Genomic DNA, 15,089 nt, shown 5'->3' on the forward strand with positions numbered 1-15,089 from the left:
TCTTCTTATCTTACTGTTCCGCGCCCTGTCATGCCAGGAGTATTCGCATGGGAGTTAGTTGTATTAATTTTATTTCTCTCCCCTTGGCATCTAGGATCCCGCCCCCGCCCTGGCCTACTGTAGTCTGTATCTACCAGCGTATTTTTACCCCCGGTTTTTTCTGTGCAATCTTTCAACGGCAATCTCTTCTTTTTTTTTTTTTTTTTTACCCCTTTCCTTTCCTTTTTTTTTCTTTTTTTGGCGCGGGAGGGGGCAAGAAGGAAGCAAATAGTGGCTTTTTCTCCTAGTGCGCGGTGTATTGTTATTACGAAGCTAACCAGCGTCCTGTTACCGAGGTACCGTTTATCCGTCTTACCACTCGGTCCTTTCTTCAACGCCATATGTTAACTTATCCTCTTTCGCCATAGCTGCCATCATAATTTTCCACTTGCGACGCCTCTTTCTCATGTCAGCTCAGCTGATTATTGGTCCCCGCATCCTGGGCACAACGGCACAAGGGCGCAAGGACACAAGGGCACAAGGGGGGCGTGGGCGGGTGGGCGCGTGGGCGGGTGGGCGGGTGGGCAAGCGAAACAATTGATCGATCCCCCACAAATGCGAATAGCCAAACCTAATGACCGTGAAGGCTAAAGAGGAAGTTCCTGCGCGAATTCTCAGGGTCCTTTTTCAGAAGGGGGGGGAGAGATTGGCATGCGAAAATGTGTCTGGTGATCGCAACAAAAAAGCTTTGTTCAGGGTATATTTCAAGAAACGGTCATGTTTTTGTCGAACCCTCAATTGATCATCTGAGTTACAGTCTCCAGCTCCAACCCACCATGATCCTGGGATTTGAACGGTTGTGATATTTTGGGTGGTTGAGCATTGTTGAGCAACCATTGCAACCCGTTGTCTCGGACGACGCGAGTGATTGGATTGGATTGCACAAAACGGAAGTCTACGAACCGGGTCCAGATAACATATCTTAATGGCAAAAGAAAAGAAAAGAACAGAATAGAAAAAGTGTGGCGGTACCGCAAAAGCGACTTTCAACGCATGTCGTGGTGCCTGTCCAACGCTCGTCCACACGCGCACACGCACACACGCACACACACACCACCGTTCCGTTTTTCCTCTATGGCGGTGCAGGAAACTGCACATGCTTGCCTCAATTTTGAGACTAACCACTCACCCACTCATTATCTTCTTCTCCATTCTGCCGCTCCATTGAACGACAATAATGTGGAATGTGGTTGAGTCCATTGCATGGGATTCCTGCCTCATGGGCCGGAGGAGGGGATTACCATGAATAACTATGGGAGGTTTTTTTGTAAAACTCCTCATTTTACTCCTCTGTTCCTTCTATGGAACAATTATTGTTGTGCATGCCTGCCGGACAAACCCCCCATATCATACTAGGGTTGCCGAAGCTTCGAACACAATTAATTACCACCAGCGTATTTCCCCTCCCCGACCCCGGATCTTGGCTCTGGTTTTGCTTTTTCAGGCCCATCAGCAGATTACTGTTCCGAGTTCAGTGGGCCAGTTAGCCAGTTAGTCAGTAACCTAGCGAATGATACTAATAAATGAGCCGTGTGAGAGCCTAAGAGGGGGTTTGGTTTGAAGCTATCCAGATTATCCAAGAACGACACGGCGGGTCGAAGATGATCCGTTTTCTGGGGAAATACGAGATGTACGTAGCGTGTGTCTCATGCATGGACCGACCACCAAATCAAGCATCAAACCCCTTTACTTGGCATTCATTCGCTCAGTGCTTTTTTTTTTTTTTTTTTTTTTTTCTTGACTTACGCTGTAACTACGGAGTACTCCGTAGTTAAGCCTTCAACGATCGGCTTGAGTTCCTGAGGCCTTATTACTATTATTAATTAGCATTTCGATTGAGATGGCTTGGCTGCCTGTCTTTTGCTGTTGGTTCAATGCGCTCTGTGCGGAGTATCTTTTCTTTTTCTTTTTTTATATTCTCCCGTGCTTTTTCTCCCGACGGGGGAAAAAAGAAAAACATGGTTTTCAAACCCAGTAAGTTGGGTTGGCTCTCTCCGTGCTCCATGCCACGCACAATTCTACAATGTGGCGTGATGATAAATGTGACGGAAATCACAGTCTACAGTCTGTCCGCTGTTGATTGCTGGATCCGTGGGTCATGGCTTCTGGCAATAATTGTTGGTTGGTCGCTATCCCACGCACTCTTTTGTGGTCCCGACTCCCTTATTGTCGGGATAAGCCCTTTTTTGGATTTCTGGGGAAGAGAGGCAGGACATTATTCAATGCTTTGGGGCGCTGGGGGGTATTGTATTCCTGTTCTTAGGAGCTGATGGATATCGTGATTTCATAACAACTTGCTGGTTGTGGTTTTTGGAAAATACGAGATCAAGCTCTTTCTCCTCACAGCATCAAAGCTTTTTCAGCTTCAATTGTTGTGAACATCCCTTTTTTTTTTTTTTTTTTTTTTTGACTTTCATTCTGTCATCGACCTCCGAGTTCCTAAACTTTGGATAATCCAACATCGGCAAGCGAGGGGATTTGCCGGTGTCTCCGAGATCATCAACTCCCCCATACTTCCATACTCTTGACATTCATGATTTCCGTATCAAGCACCTTGCAGCTGCAAAGACGATCGAGATCAGCAGGAAAAAAAAAAAAAATAAGGGAAAATTTGAAATGAAAATCCATCTTGCTGCCATGCCGCGTAACTAATTTACGCACTTGCACTGGAAACAAAGGGATCTTCCACGCCAGATTACCTCCAATACGCACATATTCGCGCATCTACACGATTAACGCACTGACGCCGCAAGCCTGCGCGTGGGAACTGTGGATGAAGAGCTTCTGAATAATTACTCTATTTGATATCAGCGAGACTCTAAAGCTCCAAGCCAGCGGAACGTACATACATGCACTACTGTACATGTACTTTTCTCTAAGGCTTTTCTCTCATTTTTGCCAACTCGGCAATCATCATCTCAACCGACTCATCGCGAGCATTGACATTATCAAAATCAATAATAAAATCCCATCTTGGCAGTTGGCCCTGCCTTGGATTTTCCAGATCCAACCCTATCTCCTCCCCTTCCCCCAGTGATGATGCGCCCTGTGTTCCGACTCGATTCCACAATACGTTGGGTTCGGGGCCGGCGAACCTGGTCATACACCTGTAGATCCACGAGCGCCTCCGCAGGAGTCTTTGAGCCGCCGAGCAGGGTGTAGAGGATGAGAGCGTCCTCAAAGGACATGCCGCAGCCAGAGCCTTGAAACGGTGTCATGGCATGAGCGGCGTCTCCCATGATGCAAATTGGCCCGGATACATACGTACGGGCATGTGGATGCTCCCAATTGTATATGGCACGCTGCTCAGGCTGGTTGCAGAGTAGTTAAAGAAATATGCCGTCCACGTTAGCTATGTGTTTGAAAAGCTTGCTTTGATGGGGGGTAACTATATAGTTTTACTTACCTCCTCCGCTGCATTTTTCAGATGCAGCGGCCAGTCCCAGTAGACCTTTGAAATCTCCTCCGCGCTCACCATTCGATACCACTTATCCGACCCCTCGGCCTCCTTCTCACGCACGGAAATGATGAACTGCACCAGCTGCCCTTCGTTCAATATGTCATGCATCAGAAACGCGCCATCGCCAACCCACCCATGTTCACGGGTATCATCAATATCAACTAACTCCTCGCCAATACTAGCCCGGACATCAGCGTACGACTTCAAGGCCATGACCGCCCACCAGCCAGCATTCCTCGCGTTCGTAGCCGGATCCCTCTCTCCAAGAATGCCCCTGCGAACCGTGCTACGGATCCCACCAGCGCCAACGACGATGTCGCACTCGTGCCTCGTCTCATCCGTGAAATGAAGCGTGACAGGCCCGTCCTCGTCCGCGCGCTCAACCCGCGCCAGCCTCTTGGACGCATGCAGCCGCTCCGGCGGAGCATCCCTGAGCAATTCCCGCGGAAACGCCGCCCGATGCACAATGCTCACCAGCGCCTGCCCATCGTCATCCCTCATCTCATCAATCATGCTATTCCGCCCTTCGCCCTGCGCATGCATGAAGCGGACCCCGCACTGCGGGACTGCACCGGCCCGTTCCGCGCCACGCCAACCGCGGCGCCGGCTTCTCTGATTTCAGCGGCAGACTCGAAGATGTGGACGTCCAGATGCGGGGGTGTTTGAGCAGGGCGTGCAGGAGGGAGGCGCCGGCCATGCCGCCGCCTATTATGGCGATGCGGATTGGGGTGGTGGACATGATATGATATGATGTGATGTCTAGCTATTATTTTTAACTTGTTGGGTATTTGTTTTTGTATAGATTTGATAGAACTAGAAAAATATACGGAGAGATATATCAACCCTGAGACTCTTTCCACGGGCTGTATATGTATGTATGTACATGTACATGAATCTCTTATAAATACTTTTTAAGTACAAGCCAAACCCCCCTCATGCCCCTCACCCAATCCCCCGGTATGGAAAGTAAGTTAACTATGTAATGGATGTGGTTAGGAATGCACGACAAACTCTCCGAATAGCATCTCTCAGCAAAATCCATGCGCCACGCTACATATATATATATATATATATATATATATATATATCTATATCTATTCCATGGACTCCCTTCATGCGGCTGAATGTGGGGATACGTATACATAGAGAGGTCCGCGTTTGTCAGTTCAGTATTCTGAGAAGTAGTCTTCTCTCCTACCAAGTTACTTAACAGGACAGACAATAGTAGAAGTGCTGACGTTGGAAATGTCAGGTTACATGTCCTGGCTTATTACCATATAACTTCCCACTAGCTAGCCACCTTTTCAATCAAAGGAAGCTTTAGACCTTCACAGGAAATTGACAGTCTCGATCTTGTTTTTTTGTTGCTTCTTTGTTTTCTGCTTCTACTACTGCGTCTGAGAGGAGGTATTAGTTCTCCATGTAACCCCGCACACGCAGCTTGTTAAAAACCTCAGCTGACAGTTCTAGGCCCATATAGAAAAATACATTTCAAAAACATTATCCACGCCGTGATATCTTCTTCGCCCTGTTCATATAATCATCTCATTCATATAGCTGCTTCTAAATTGGACTAGCACTTTTGGGCAATCAATCATCTGCTAATTTCAAGGAGGACGACCACACAGCCATTAAAAATGTCAGGGCAAAACTATTCTTTTATTCTGGCGGGAGAAGATCATAAAAACAGTTCTTATTCCTATTTCCTGACTTTTTTCGCAGAATTCCGGGATCCTTCCGATGGAGTATCTTTATGCGCGGGATAGGTGATGGACGGGGTTTTTCCTTTGCCCGTTTTCTAGCGGAAACTCTGATTGTGCTCCTGTCTGTTCTCCTCTCTTCCATCGATCTAGTTTATGTGTGTCATGGCCAAGGGTTGGTTCGGGTTAGCTTTCGATTTCTCCCTCGAGACTGGTGCGAGTCAGGTCATGTAACTATCTCATTTGCTGGCAGTTGCTGAGGATGTGTCTAGAGTAGTTTGGCTGAATGAACACGGTGATGGAGATGTGCAGGTTGGTGATAAATGTGTAATCTCCCGGGTGTGTTTGTAAGATAAGAAAGATCCAGGAAGGATGATATCTACCTACTATGAATGGATATAGAGGCGGGTTATACATACTCTCTTACGCAGCGTACAGGCTGTGGATCAGAGGGAAACCCTTTTCAGAGTTACTCAATGCACTGCTTTGAGTAAAATGCTTATTAGAAATATTGAATTTCTTTCTACTGCAAAAGTACTAATATTAGAATAACTAATTTACATCTGCCGTGTATTGAACAAGCTCCACTTGTTCCCCCCGTTGTCCTTGCTATGCCGTGTCTTGTGCCGCAGGCGGGAAGATATGAAACTTGGTATTGTTTCAATATTGGCATAGAGTGGAATTCGTCCTTAGGATTTGTTGTTGCTTTTATTGAAGATAGACACGTAATCCTTTCTCCATTATAACGTACTGTACTATTGTTAAAAATCAAATATATGAAAGCAAATGAAAAAATGGGTTGGATATTTTTCAAACAGTGAAAATGAATTGGGCGCAACTTTTTGTTTTTTATTTTTATTTTTTTGATACAGGGTTTGTTTCTCAGGTTATCTCCTCCTTGTACCGTCCAAGCAAGAAAATTCCCTAAGCCGCTGTGCAACCGTCCTCCAAATTCCGGCTTTTCAGAGTGTCCAAAACTTAGAGGAAAATTCATTCACCATGATCTTGGGTTTCGCCCTGTCAAAACCACCCATCGAAGAAATCTGATCATTCCTCTCGAAAAGATTAATGGCTATGCCATTAGGTCCGTACCGATATCGCTGCTGCAAGGCGCTGGCTCAATAGAAATTTATCCAATTGCGTGGTTTCTCCTCCCCAATTGTGCTGGTAAGGAAAGCGGGATGTGGTGTTACTGGTTGAAAACACAGAGTTACCAAGGTATGCAGTTAGGTCTGGTAGTTACTGTACAACTGCCACCTCGATTCTTTTCTTCGGATTTTCTGCTTGGCTTTTCTTTTACATGGAGGTGCCATCAATTTGTTCCGTCCGCTCTAGAAGGTTTGGTAGGGGATCGAAACTTTCTGCATCTCACAAGATAGTCGGACGGAAGTTAAAGCTGTTTGCTCATGTTGCCTCTTTTCCATTTCCCTTTCCATTTCCATTTTTTTGGCGATGTTAGCTAGCTGACTCTTATCAATGGCTACTGGCTAAGTAATATTTTGAAAGTCAACCGATGACCTAAAAGTAATGCAAAGTGAGGTAGGTGTTTGGGTCGTATGTATGCATGTGTTGTGAGGCGGTCCAGTTTTCATTACCTCCTGAGCGCAAGTTTGGTCAGCTTTCGAATATCCCGGGCGTGCAGAATGGTGTTTCTCGACAATACAGACATAAAAGCGTTATCGTTTGCTAGCTGAATATGTAAAGGAAAGGAGACGAAGTTCCTGGACGCGAGGAGTGGGTAGCGCAACCGAGTAGATAGCGAGAAGGGCTCCTCATACCGATGATGTACCGATACCATGCTTTGGTGCATTGGTAGCCTTGAACTCTCAATTCTGTGATGCTTGTTTGTGAAATATTAGCGGACAAGATAACGGATGCGTCGATGAATTGTCCCTCAACTGTAGCCGGCTGTAATTCGAGGCGCTTCAAGAATCATTGCATGACTGAGCACTCTTGTGCGCCCTCTTCTGGCCATCCATTGATACCATGACGCGAGTCTTGACGTGGCAGAGTTGGGGGAGGGTGAATAATTGAGTGCCAATGTTTACTGGATTCGCATTGAATGGCAGAAATTCTCAACCGGCATGTTGATAAAAAAAAATCTTGCTCATCTCTTTTCTTTTCCAACATCTCAATCTAATGTGAGAAACTAGCGTTGTTGCTTTCGCAACGAAAATTGCAGTATGGAACCCGTTGCAAAATCACGGGGATTTAAATGACTGAGATAGGTAACCACGGAAGATACTTCCTGGAAATGATAATCCATCTGCTCTCACAACACCAAGGTCAAAAGACATATCAATTCAAAGTAATACAATAATAATGATTTCTGCATCACTTCAGTCTGTCCAACCAGCCTATTGTTTTGCTATGCATAACCAAAACACTCCCGTCGCATTGATATTATTTCGCATTGGTCCTTTGCACCTATTGACTTTAGATAAAATATGGTATCGTCAGTAGTCATGAAGTTCCAAGCCTATGAATATTTGTCTTTTCTTTACTATGGAAGGGTCAGTAGTATTTGCCTGTAGTCGGGGGGATTCGAACATAACCTTGTAGATATTGTAGGTATACAAATGGCGCGAGTCGGTAGATGTTCCAACAATTGTATCCCGAAACAGTCACCTGGGCGACTCCAAGGCCGTTTCTGCAGGCTCGGAAATTGGGTGTATTGATACCAAGGAAATCTCCCCCCAACCTAATGAAGGGTTGCAGGCATTTTTGACGGCTGAAGCTCCATATTCTGTCTATGATGTAAACAGATACCTTGAACCCTAGATTGACGTAGACGCTTGGGCCATAGATATGAGTAAAGAAGAGATTTTGTAGGTGTTCGCTGACCGCTGTAGTCTGCCTTGGTCGGGTAACAATATAGAACCCCAAAATTGAGGGATGAAGAAAAAACAAAGTTGAATTGATCAATAATGTGCAAACAAGCACGACAGCAGCGATCTCCTTCCGACACCAGCAAGAAAATAAGCAACTTGAGAAAGTTCACAGCATGGAGCTATAAAATCTCAGTCACACACTGCTAACCTGGGGAACAATAGAAGTTTGCTCCCTGAGCAACTTGGCTTTGTTTTCACGTAAGGACACATTTTTAGTAGAAGTAATCGAAGCTAAAACAAGTATGGCTCCATATCAGTGTGCTTTTGAGATAGCTGACCACCACAGAACTGTATCTAGCAAAAATCAGTATAACCATTCCCCATTGACGATTTTTGATATCAGATGAAGTTAGTAACTTAATTACCTAACCTAAATTTGGACTAGTCTTGAGGAATCGCGCTTCTGCCAGGGTTAACGATAACTAGTTACTCGACTATGATTGGCCAGATGCATCGGCAAGCCCTTGCCAGCGGGCTCGGCGGTCGCTGCGGATACCTCCGACGTCATTGCAAACAAATGCTTTGATGAAACCGGCTGCAATCTTGAAAACCAGCAGCAAGCGGGTTTGCCGCATCCATCATAATCATTCTCATTCTCATCCTATCCTGGATCATGAGACCCTGTTCCACCTTCTTCTACGCTTCCTTGCATTTAATGGCTCCCGATGTCCCCCTAGACGCCCCTCAGCATCCTCAATTCGTCAACTGCTTCATTCATTAAATGCTCTTGTTGTTTCCCTCGCATTTAGTGTTATCTGTCGGTAATCCATTCCGATCTTTAGACAAGTTCGCTTTTACCGTCCACTAGGTCCTTGCAAGCTTCCATTGACTTGACGATTTCTGTATATCACTTAGGTGGGCGGAGTAGGTCATCTTTCGGTCTCTTGGCTGCGCATAGGATGTAGGTTGCTAACTCTTCAATCTTTAGCTCGGCGCCATATTTCTCTGCCGTGCATATAGATCTTCTCATTTTGCCCTGTTCCATCAGTAACTCTAGGACCCATCTCACTAGAGAATGCCTAGTCGACCTTTGAGCCGCTTTCTTAAACCGTTTTTGTATACAATTGCTGCTGCGACAGGAGGAGGAGGCATCTTATATCTAGCGTATCGCCCACGCAATATACCTGGATCGGATCCGGCCTCCGTTCCGGCCCCATCATATAGCCGTGGAGGAAAGCTAGTTCCCCCAAGCTTTCCTCATGTCAAAACTCGTGACGAGCACATACAGGACCTAAAACGAAGTTCACTGGCAAAGACGACGAGCTTGCTATCCGGGAGCGGAAGGCTAGGAAAGGATGCATCCACCCTCGAAAGTCCGGCACGGCCTGATACCGATGCGCCATATGATCTGCTTGTAATTGGTGGCGGCGCAACTGGTTCTGGCATAGCTCTCGATGCCGCATCACGCGGTTTGAAAGTAGCTCTAGTTGAGCGCGACGATTTCAGCGCTGGCACAAGTAGCAAGAGCACAAAGTTGGTGCACGGGGGTGTACGCTACCTGGAAAAGGCTGTTTGGGAATTAGACTATAGCCAGTATGTCACGCAGCGCCTGCATTGTCATGTGGGGAACTCCTGCTTACAGATCTTGTATTTAGATATGCACTCGTTAAAGAAGCGCTTCGGGAGCGCAAGTACTTCCTCCACACCGCACCACACCTTTCGATGTGGCTCCCAATTATGGTTCCCGTGCAAAAGTGGTGGCAACTGCCTTATTTCTGGGCAGGTACTAAATTTTATGATTTCCTTGCTGGATCCGAGGGGATTGAGAGTTCATATTTCCTCACAAAGAGCAAGGCCCTAGACGCCTTTCCAATGTTGAAGAAGGATAATCTTTTTGGTGCTCTTGTATACTATGGTAAGACTTGGCTGTCCCAACTCCAAAATCTAGCGTATTCTACTTCTGCAAAAGCTAATCATTACGAAAGATGGTGCCCATAACGACTCTCGAATGAACGTATCTTTGGCATTGACAGCTTCTTTATATGGTTCTACGGTTGTAAATCATATGGAAGTTACCGGTTTGACCAAGGACGAGTCAGGAAGACTCAATGGAGCCCGCGTCAGGGATCTGGTTCCAGGAAGAAATGGCAAAGAGGTAGAGGAAATTACTATTAAGGCCAAAGGGATTATAAATGCTACAGGACCTTTTACGGATTCTATCAGGAAGATGGATGATGAAAGCGTCAGCGAAATAGTTGCACCAAGCTCTGGGGTACATGTTGTTCTTCCCGGTTACTATAGCCCTGCAAAGATGGGACTGATTGACCCTGCCTCTTCGGACGGACGTGTCATTTTCTTCCTTCCGTGGCAAGGAAATACAATTGCAGGAACAACAGATAGCCCCACTACCATTACTGCTCAGCCTATACCATCTGAGGAGGATATAAACTGGATCCTAACTGAAATTCGCGGATATCTCGCGCCGGACATCAACGTGAGGCGAGGGGATGTCCTTGCAGCTTGGGCTGGGATTCGGCCTCTTGTACGAGATCCTGCAGCTAAAAACACGGAATCTCTGGTCCGCAATCACCTCATTACAGTATCTAAATCCGGTCTTTTAACCTGCGCTGGTGGAAAATGGACAACTTATCGGCAAATGAGCGAGGAAGCTGTTGACGAAGCCATCAAAGAGTTCGATTTACAACCGCGCCCTAATAAACAAGTTCCTGACATCAGCGGAACGGGACTTTTCGATGATGGTGCTGTTTTGGACGGGTCTTGCCAGACCCATCAAGTCCGTCTAGTTGGCGCCCATGGCTATTCGAAAACCCTGTTCATTAACCTGATCCAACACTTCGGAATTGCAACAGATGTTGCTCAACATCTTGCGCAGTCTTACGGAGATCGTGCATGGGATGTAGCTGCTATGTCGTCTCCCACAAAAACTCGGTTCCCAGTCCGTGGAGTCCGCATTTCTCCTCTCTACCCGTTTATTGACGGGGAGGTACGCTATGCCACGCGCGTTGAATTTGCGCAAACAGCAGTCGATGTTTTGGCACGGAGAACCAGGCTAGCGTTCTTGAATGCGCAAGCCGCCCTCGAGGCTCTCCCAACCATCATTGACATAATGGCGGAGGAGCTAAAATGGGATTCTAAGCGGAAAAATGTTGAATGGAATGACACGGTGAAGTTTTTATTGTCGATGGGACTCCCGAGTTCTCGCCTCGGTGTCAAACGTGAGGACGTTGAAAGTGGTAAAGCGAAGTTCGATGAGGTAGAACGGAGACTATACACAAGACATGGTAATTCACGACGTGCCGATTGTTAAAATCCCCCGTTTGTTTTCTAGTTTCATTTACTAACTATTGTCCATAGAGGGACCTGAGAATTTTTACAGCGCGGACTTAGGAACTGGTCACACAGATGAGAAACGGCTCAGTTCCTCTTCACAAACATGACCTTGACCCCCCTTTGGTGATATATCCCGCTTTCTTCCCTAAAACCCGCCTGTCCCTTGTGTATACTACTAGTTGACAGCGAAAACTTTTGCTTAAGGAATTCTTTTATAGGAGCTCCATATCCTCAACACCCATATCCCCTAATGGTCGACCACTTGTCCCATCAATTTGGCTGAAATAGTGGTCATTATGGAATGCGGGCATACGGATTTGTACTCGCTTTAGACAGGGACAAATAATCAGACCCTCATGTGGTCTTCTGCTGTTTTTAGGAGATCGAAATTATACTTCTTTCATTGCATATCGTACCCTCTGCTCAAAAAGGAATTGGATGTTGATGTCTAGAGCGGCGAGCTTGATGCACCTTGTTTACCAGCACGCAAGCTCCATAAAATTACCATCATTACCAGATAGGTACCATTTCGTGGAACCAATTGACTGCAATTCCGCGGTAGGCAAAGAGAGGGATTAGCCAGGCAATTTCCGTCCCACTCAAACCACTGCTATGCAAGGAAGGCTTTATCTTCCTGAACTTCAACTTCATTCATGTATGAAATTGCCAAGTTGATGTGAGCAAACTCCCAAGCCAATACATCATTTTTAGAGTATCTGAAGGTACTCGCTTCTAGTGTTTCTGAATATCAAGATTCCAAGCATGATTTCATAACTTCCCAATGGGCATACAACACCTACCGTGCCATTGAAGCGATCCCTCCACCCAAGTCACATCTGCCAACCATTGACTTCAATTGTCCAATTCAATAACCACTTTCCAGCATTCTGATCGTTTTACTGCCGGAGGAAATACTCAACATCCCACAGCAAGTGGTACCATCGTGTCCAAGCGCTAGTTCCCCATGCTCCAAAGGCTTCTCACACACGGAGATAGCCATAACAACAAGAAGGAACTCCTCTCGCTGCTTAAGGATATCTGTTCTGATGCTTCCGCTTTGTGCGTTGAAGATAGCACTCGGAAACTGGCGGGGCCGCCTTTACTCAACCATTTCAACGACGTCACAGATCTAGATGTGAAACTGGGGTTGAACGAAGAGCTGAATGATAGGAACATGCCGCAATTCTGGTCTAGAAAACAGCTATTGCTAGCAGCATCAGTGGTGAGGGTTTCAGATTCCCTTTGAGGTTGAGGAGGGGGTTTATCAGATACTCCTGCTTATTTTCAGGCCAGTGTTTTGAACGGCCGGCAGGCAAGGAGCTTTGCAATGTACTTGATGAAGCCGATGGCAAAAAGAGAATGCACCAGGATCCAGCAAAAAGCGGAATGTTGAAATGATATTTATCCCTACCCTTTTTCAGAAGTGAAAACCAACAAGCGTGGCACAATGGAGAGGCGGATGGATGCCTTAACGAAATGAAACCGTGACCTCGAGAAATATCATTCTTGGCATAACTGAGATTCCTATAGTTCCTATAGAGCATTGCCATAGACGCATTTATCCGCATGCTCCTCACTTTTGCCGATATGGCTATTGGGAACTGCAAGCGGGTAAATACCCGCTCGGCAAACCGGGAATGGGTTTCGCTTCGTGAACGAGGTAGTTAATGCTCCTAAAGTTGTCCTGGTGCTGTCCATACGTCTCCAAATTGGGCATTCTGGTCTTTTTTACCCGCCATGTCCGTAACTTCCAACGACTATAACTACAACTGCTAATGCTACTGCTACTGCTACCTTTCCATCATTTACAAGCACTCCCCACTCAGCATATCTACACTAACGTGATCCACCACCGAACGCTCGTCCCCACCGAACACTCGCATATTTATTTCTCCCTATTTTCCCCTCTATTTTCCCCCCTTCTAACCCTTTCTACAACCATCATACCATGGATCACAAAGTAGCTCTACAAGCTGCAGTTGATGATTTAAATACTCAATTGATTCCAGAATACACTGCAACTGTCAAAAGTATGAATCAGCTATTATACTCTTTTACAATGTTATAGAAGTACAGAGTATTCAAGTCTCAAGAGAAGAGTGACACCCAAGTGCTGATAACCGGAGCTAATCACAATACTCAAGGGAGCCTGCATTACATAGAGGATGACATCAAAAAGAGCGGGCCTTGTGTATTGATCAGTAAAGACTGAATGAGAACATGATCCCACAGCTTCTTTGCAGCCAGTTAAAAAGGCCTGGTTTGTTCACACAGTTATGGCTGTGATGTTTAGAGGCAGTAATGAGTGAACATATGAATTATGGGCGCATCTTCAGGCGGCATTCAGAGGGTTGGATAATAAATAGTATCAAAAAAAAAAGATTTACACTCAGGCATTACTTCAGGGAACAACAGTATCAGCGTGGGATAGGTAATTCAACCAACATTTCAGAAGGCGCAACAGCAAACCCGCGCTGGAGAAACACCGAAGCCAACAGAGAGCACTATACTTACATTCAAGAGTGAGTGAGTCAGGGGGAACAGCAGAAGGCTCAGTGAAGTAACAATGAAGATGAAGAAGAAGAAGAAGAGAGAGAGAGAGAGTTACTCACTATCATTTCAACCCTCTGTTTTTAGTGGTTTAGACACAGCATTCATTGCTTCAAGCTTATGTGAACAATCTCTCAATTGAGACTCTCAAGCTTTATTCTCAGAAAAGTAAGAGTCATACTCTTTGACATTTATTCATGAGCTGATATCTAGATATTAATAATATAGTTAAAACTTAAGACTGAGATAACTTTTTTTAAAATTTATAAAGAAGTAATATTCTTTCTAACTTATTAACTCATTTTCAAATTCTTTTTCTTTTAATTATTAAATGATTTCTATGATGTCTGATATATTATCTGTCTACATGTCTCTGTGATACTGATTAATATGTTATCAAAGCTTTACTTTTAGAGTAGTATTATTCAAGTTTCTTAAGATGTTTCTGAAATTATAGTGTTAACTTTAATACACACTGTAATAAATGTGAGTAAATTGTGAATAATTAACTGATAACTTAAATGAATAAAAGTGATTATAGATGATAAGTTAAGAAATAAATAAAAATATTAATATATAACTGTAATAAATAGTACTCTATTATTGTTTCATTTTCAAGTTATGAAGTAAAAGAAACTGTTACAGTATAGTTTTTAAAAATAAACAGCAGAAAATGAATATTAAATTCTAGTATATTTTTTATTTATTTCATGTCACACACAAGCTCTTTTCAGATTTTTTCACTATAAATGCTCACTATTCTTTGAATAAGAATAAGTAAAAGAGAAGAATATTACTTATAAAAAACTAGCTTTTAATAAAGATTTTTTTCTCATATTATCAATCTTTCATTTCTGCTCTTTAATTTCATCACATTTTATTAATATTATACATCACTGATTTGAGAGACTTAGATGTGAGTCATGTGACTCTCATATTTACATAACAATAGTTATAAAAGTGAGACAGTTAAGCTCATTATTTTATTAAATAATTATGTTTAATATTTCATAATTTCTCTTGCTCAGTTATATAATTAAATAAATATTAACTCTTCAGCATAGTCAAGCTTTTATAGCAGATTACATATTTTAACCTAGAAACTCTTTCTCTTCATTAGTCTTTTCATTTAATGACTGCTTGCTTTTTAACAGAAAA

The 15,089-nt window shown here is 44.4% G+C and overlaps 4 protein-coding genes across 4 annotated transcripts; 2 read left to right on the forward strand and 2 right to left on the reverse strand.

The window, feature by feature from the left end:
* Positions 1 to 773: 773 nt before the first annotated feature.
* Positions 774 to 1,239, reverse strand: BDCG_01381 (uncharacterized protein; the record flags this gene model as incomplete). Its single annotated transcript, XM_045416880.1, has 2 exons — positions 774 to 960; positions 1,169 to 1,239. The coding sequence occupies 2 exons, from the start codon at positions 1,237 to 1,239 to the stop codon at positions 774 to 776; spliced, it is 258 nt and encodes an 85-aa protein (XP_045273845.1).
* A 1,428-nt stretch (positions 1,240 to 2,667) lies between these two features.
* Positions 2,668 to 8,377, reverse strand: BDCG_01382 (FAD binding domain-containing protein). Its single transcript, XM_045416881.1, has 2 exons — positions 3,446 to 8,377; positions 2,668 to 3,350 (listed from the first exon to the last, which is right to left on the reverse strand). The coding sequence occupies exons 1-2, from the start codon at positions 4,040 to 4,042 to the stop codon at positions 2,994 to 2,996; spliced, it is 954 nt and encodes a 317-aa protein (XP_045273846.1). The 5' UTR covers positions 4,043 to 8,377; the 3' UTR covers positions 2,668 to 2,993.
* A 728-nt stretch (positions 8,378 to 9,105) lies between these two features.
* Positions 9,106 to 11,488, forward strand: BDCG_01383 (glycerol-3-phosphate dehydrogenase; the record flags this gene model as incomplete). Its single annotated transcript, XM_045416882.1, has 4 exons — positions 9,106 to 9,623; positions 9,686 to 9,945; positions 10,016 to 11,332; positions 11,406 to 11,488. The coding sequence occupies 4 exons, from the start codon at positions 9,106 to 9,108 to the stop codon at positions 11,486 to 11,488; spliced, it is 2,178 nt and encodes a 725-aa protein (XP_045273847.1).
* An 857-nt stretch (positions 11,489 to 12,345) lies between these two features.
* Positions 12,346 to 13,049, forward strand: BDCG_01384 (uncharacterized protein; the record flags this gene model as incomplete). Its single annotated transcript, XM_045416883.1, has 2 exons — positions 12,346 to 12,603; positions 12,921 to 13,049. 2 exons carry the CDS (start codon positions 12,346 to 12,348, stop codon positions 13,047 to 13,049), a joined length of 387 nt encoding a protein of 128 aa, XP_045273848.1.
* Positions 13,050 to 15,089: the final 2,040 nt, after the last annotated feature.

Source organism: Blastomyces dermatitidis, assembly GCF_000003525.1.
Source record: "Blastomyces dermatitidis ER-3 genomic scaffold supercont1.2, whole genome shotgun sequence".
Lineage (NCBI taxonomy): Eukaryota > Fungi > Ascomycota > Eurotiomycetes > Onygenales > Ajellomycetaceae > Blastomyces > Blastomyces dermatitidis.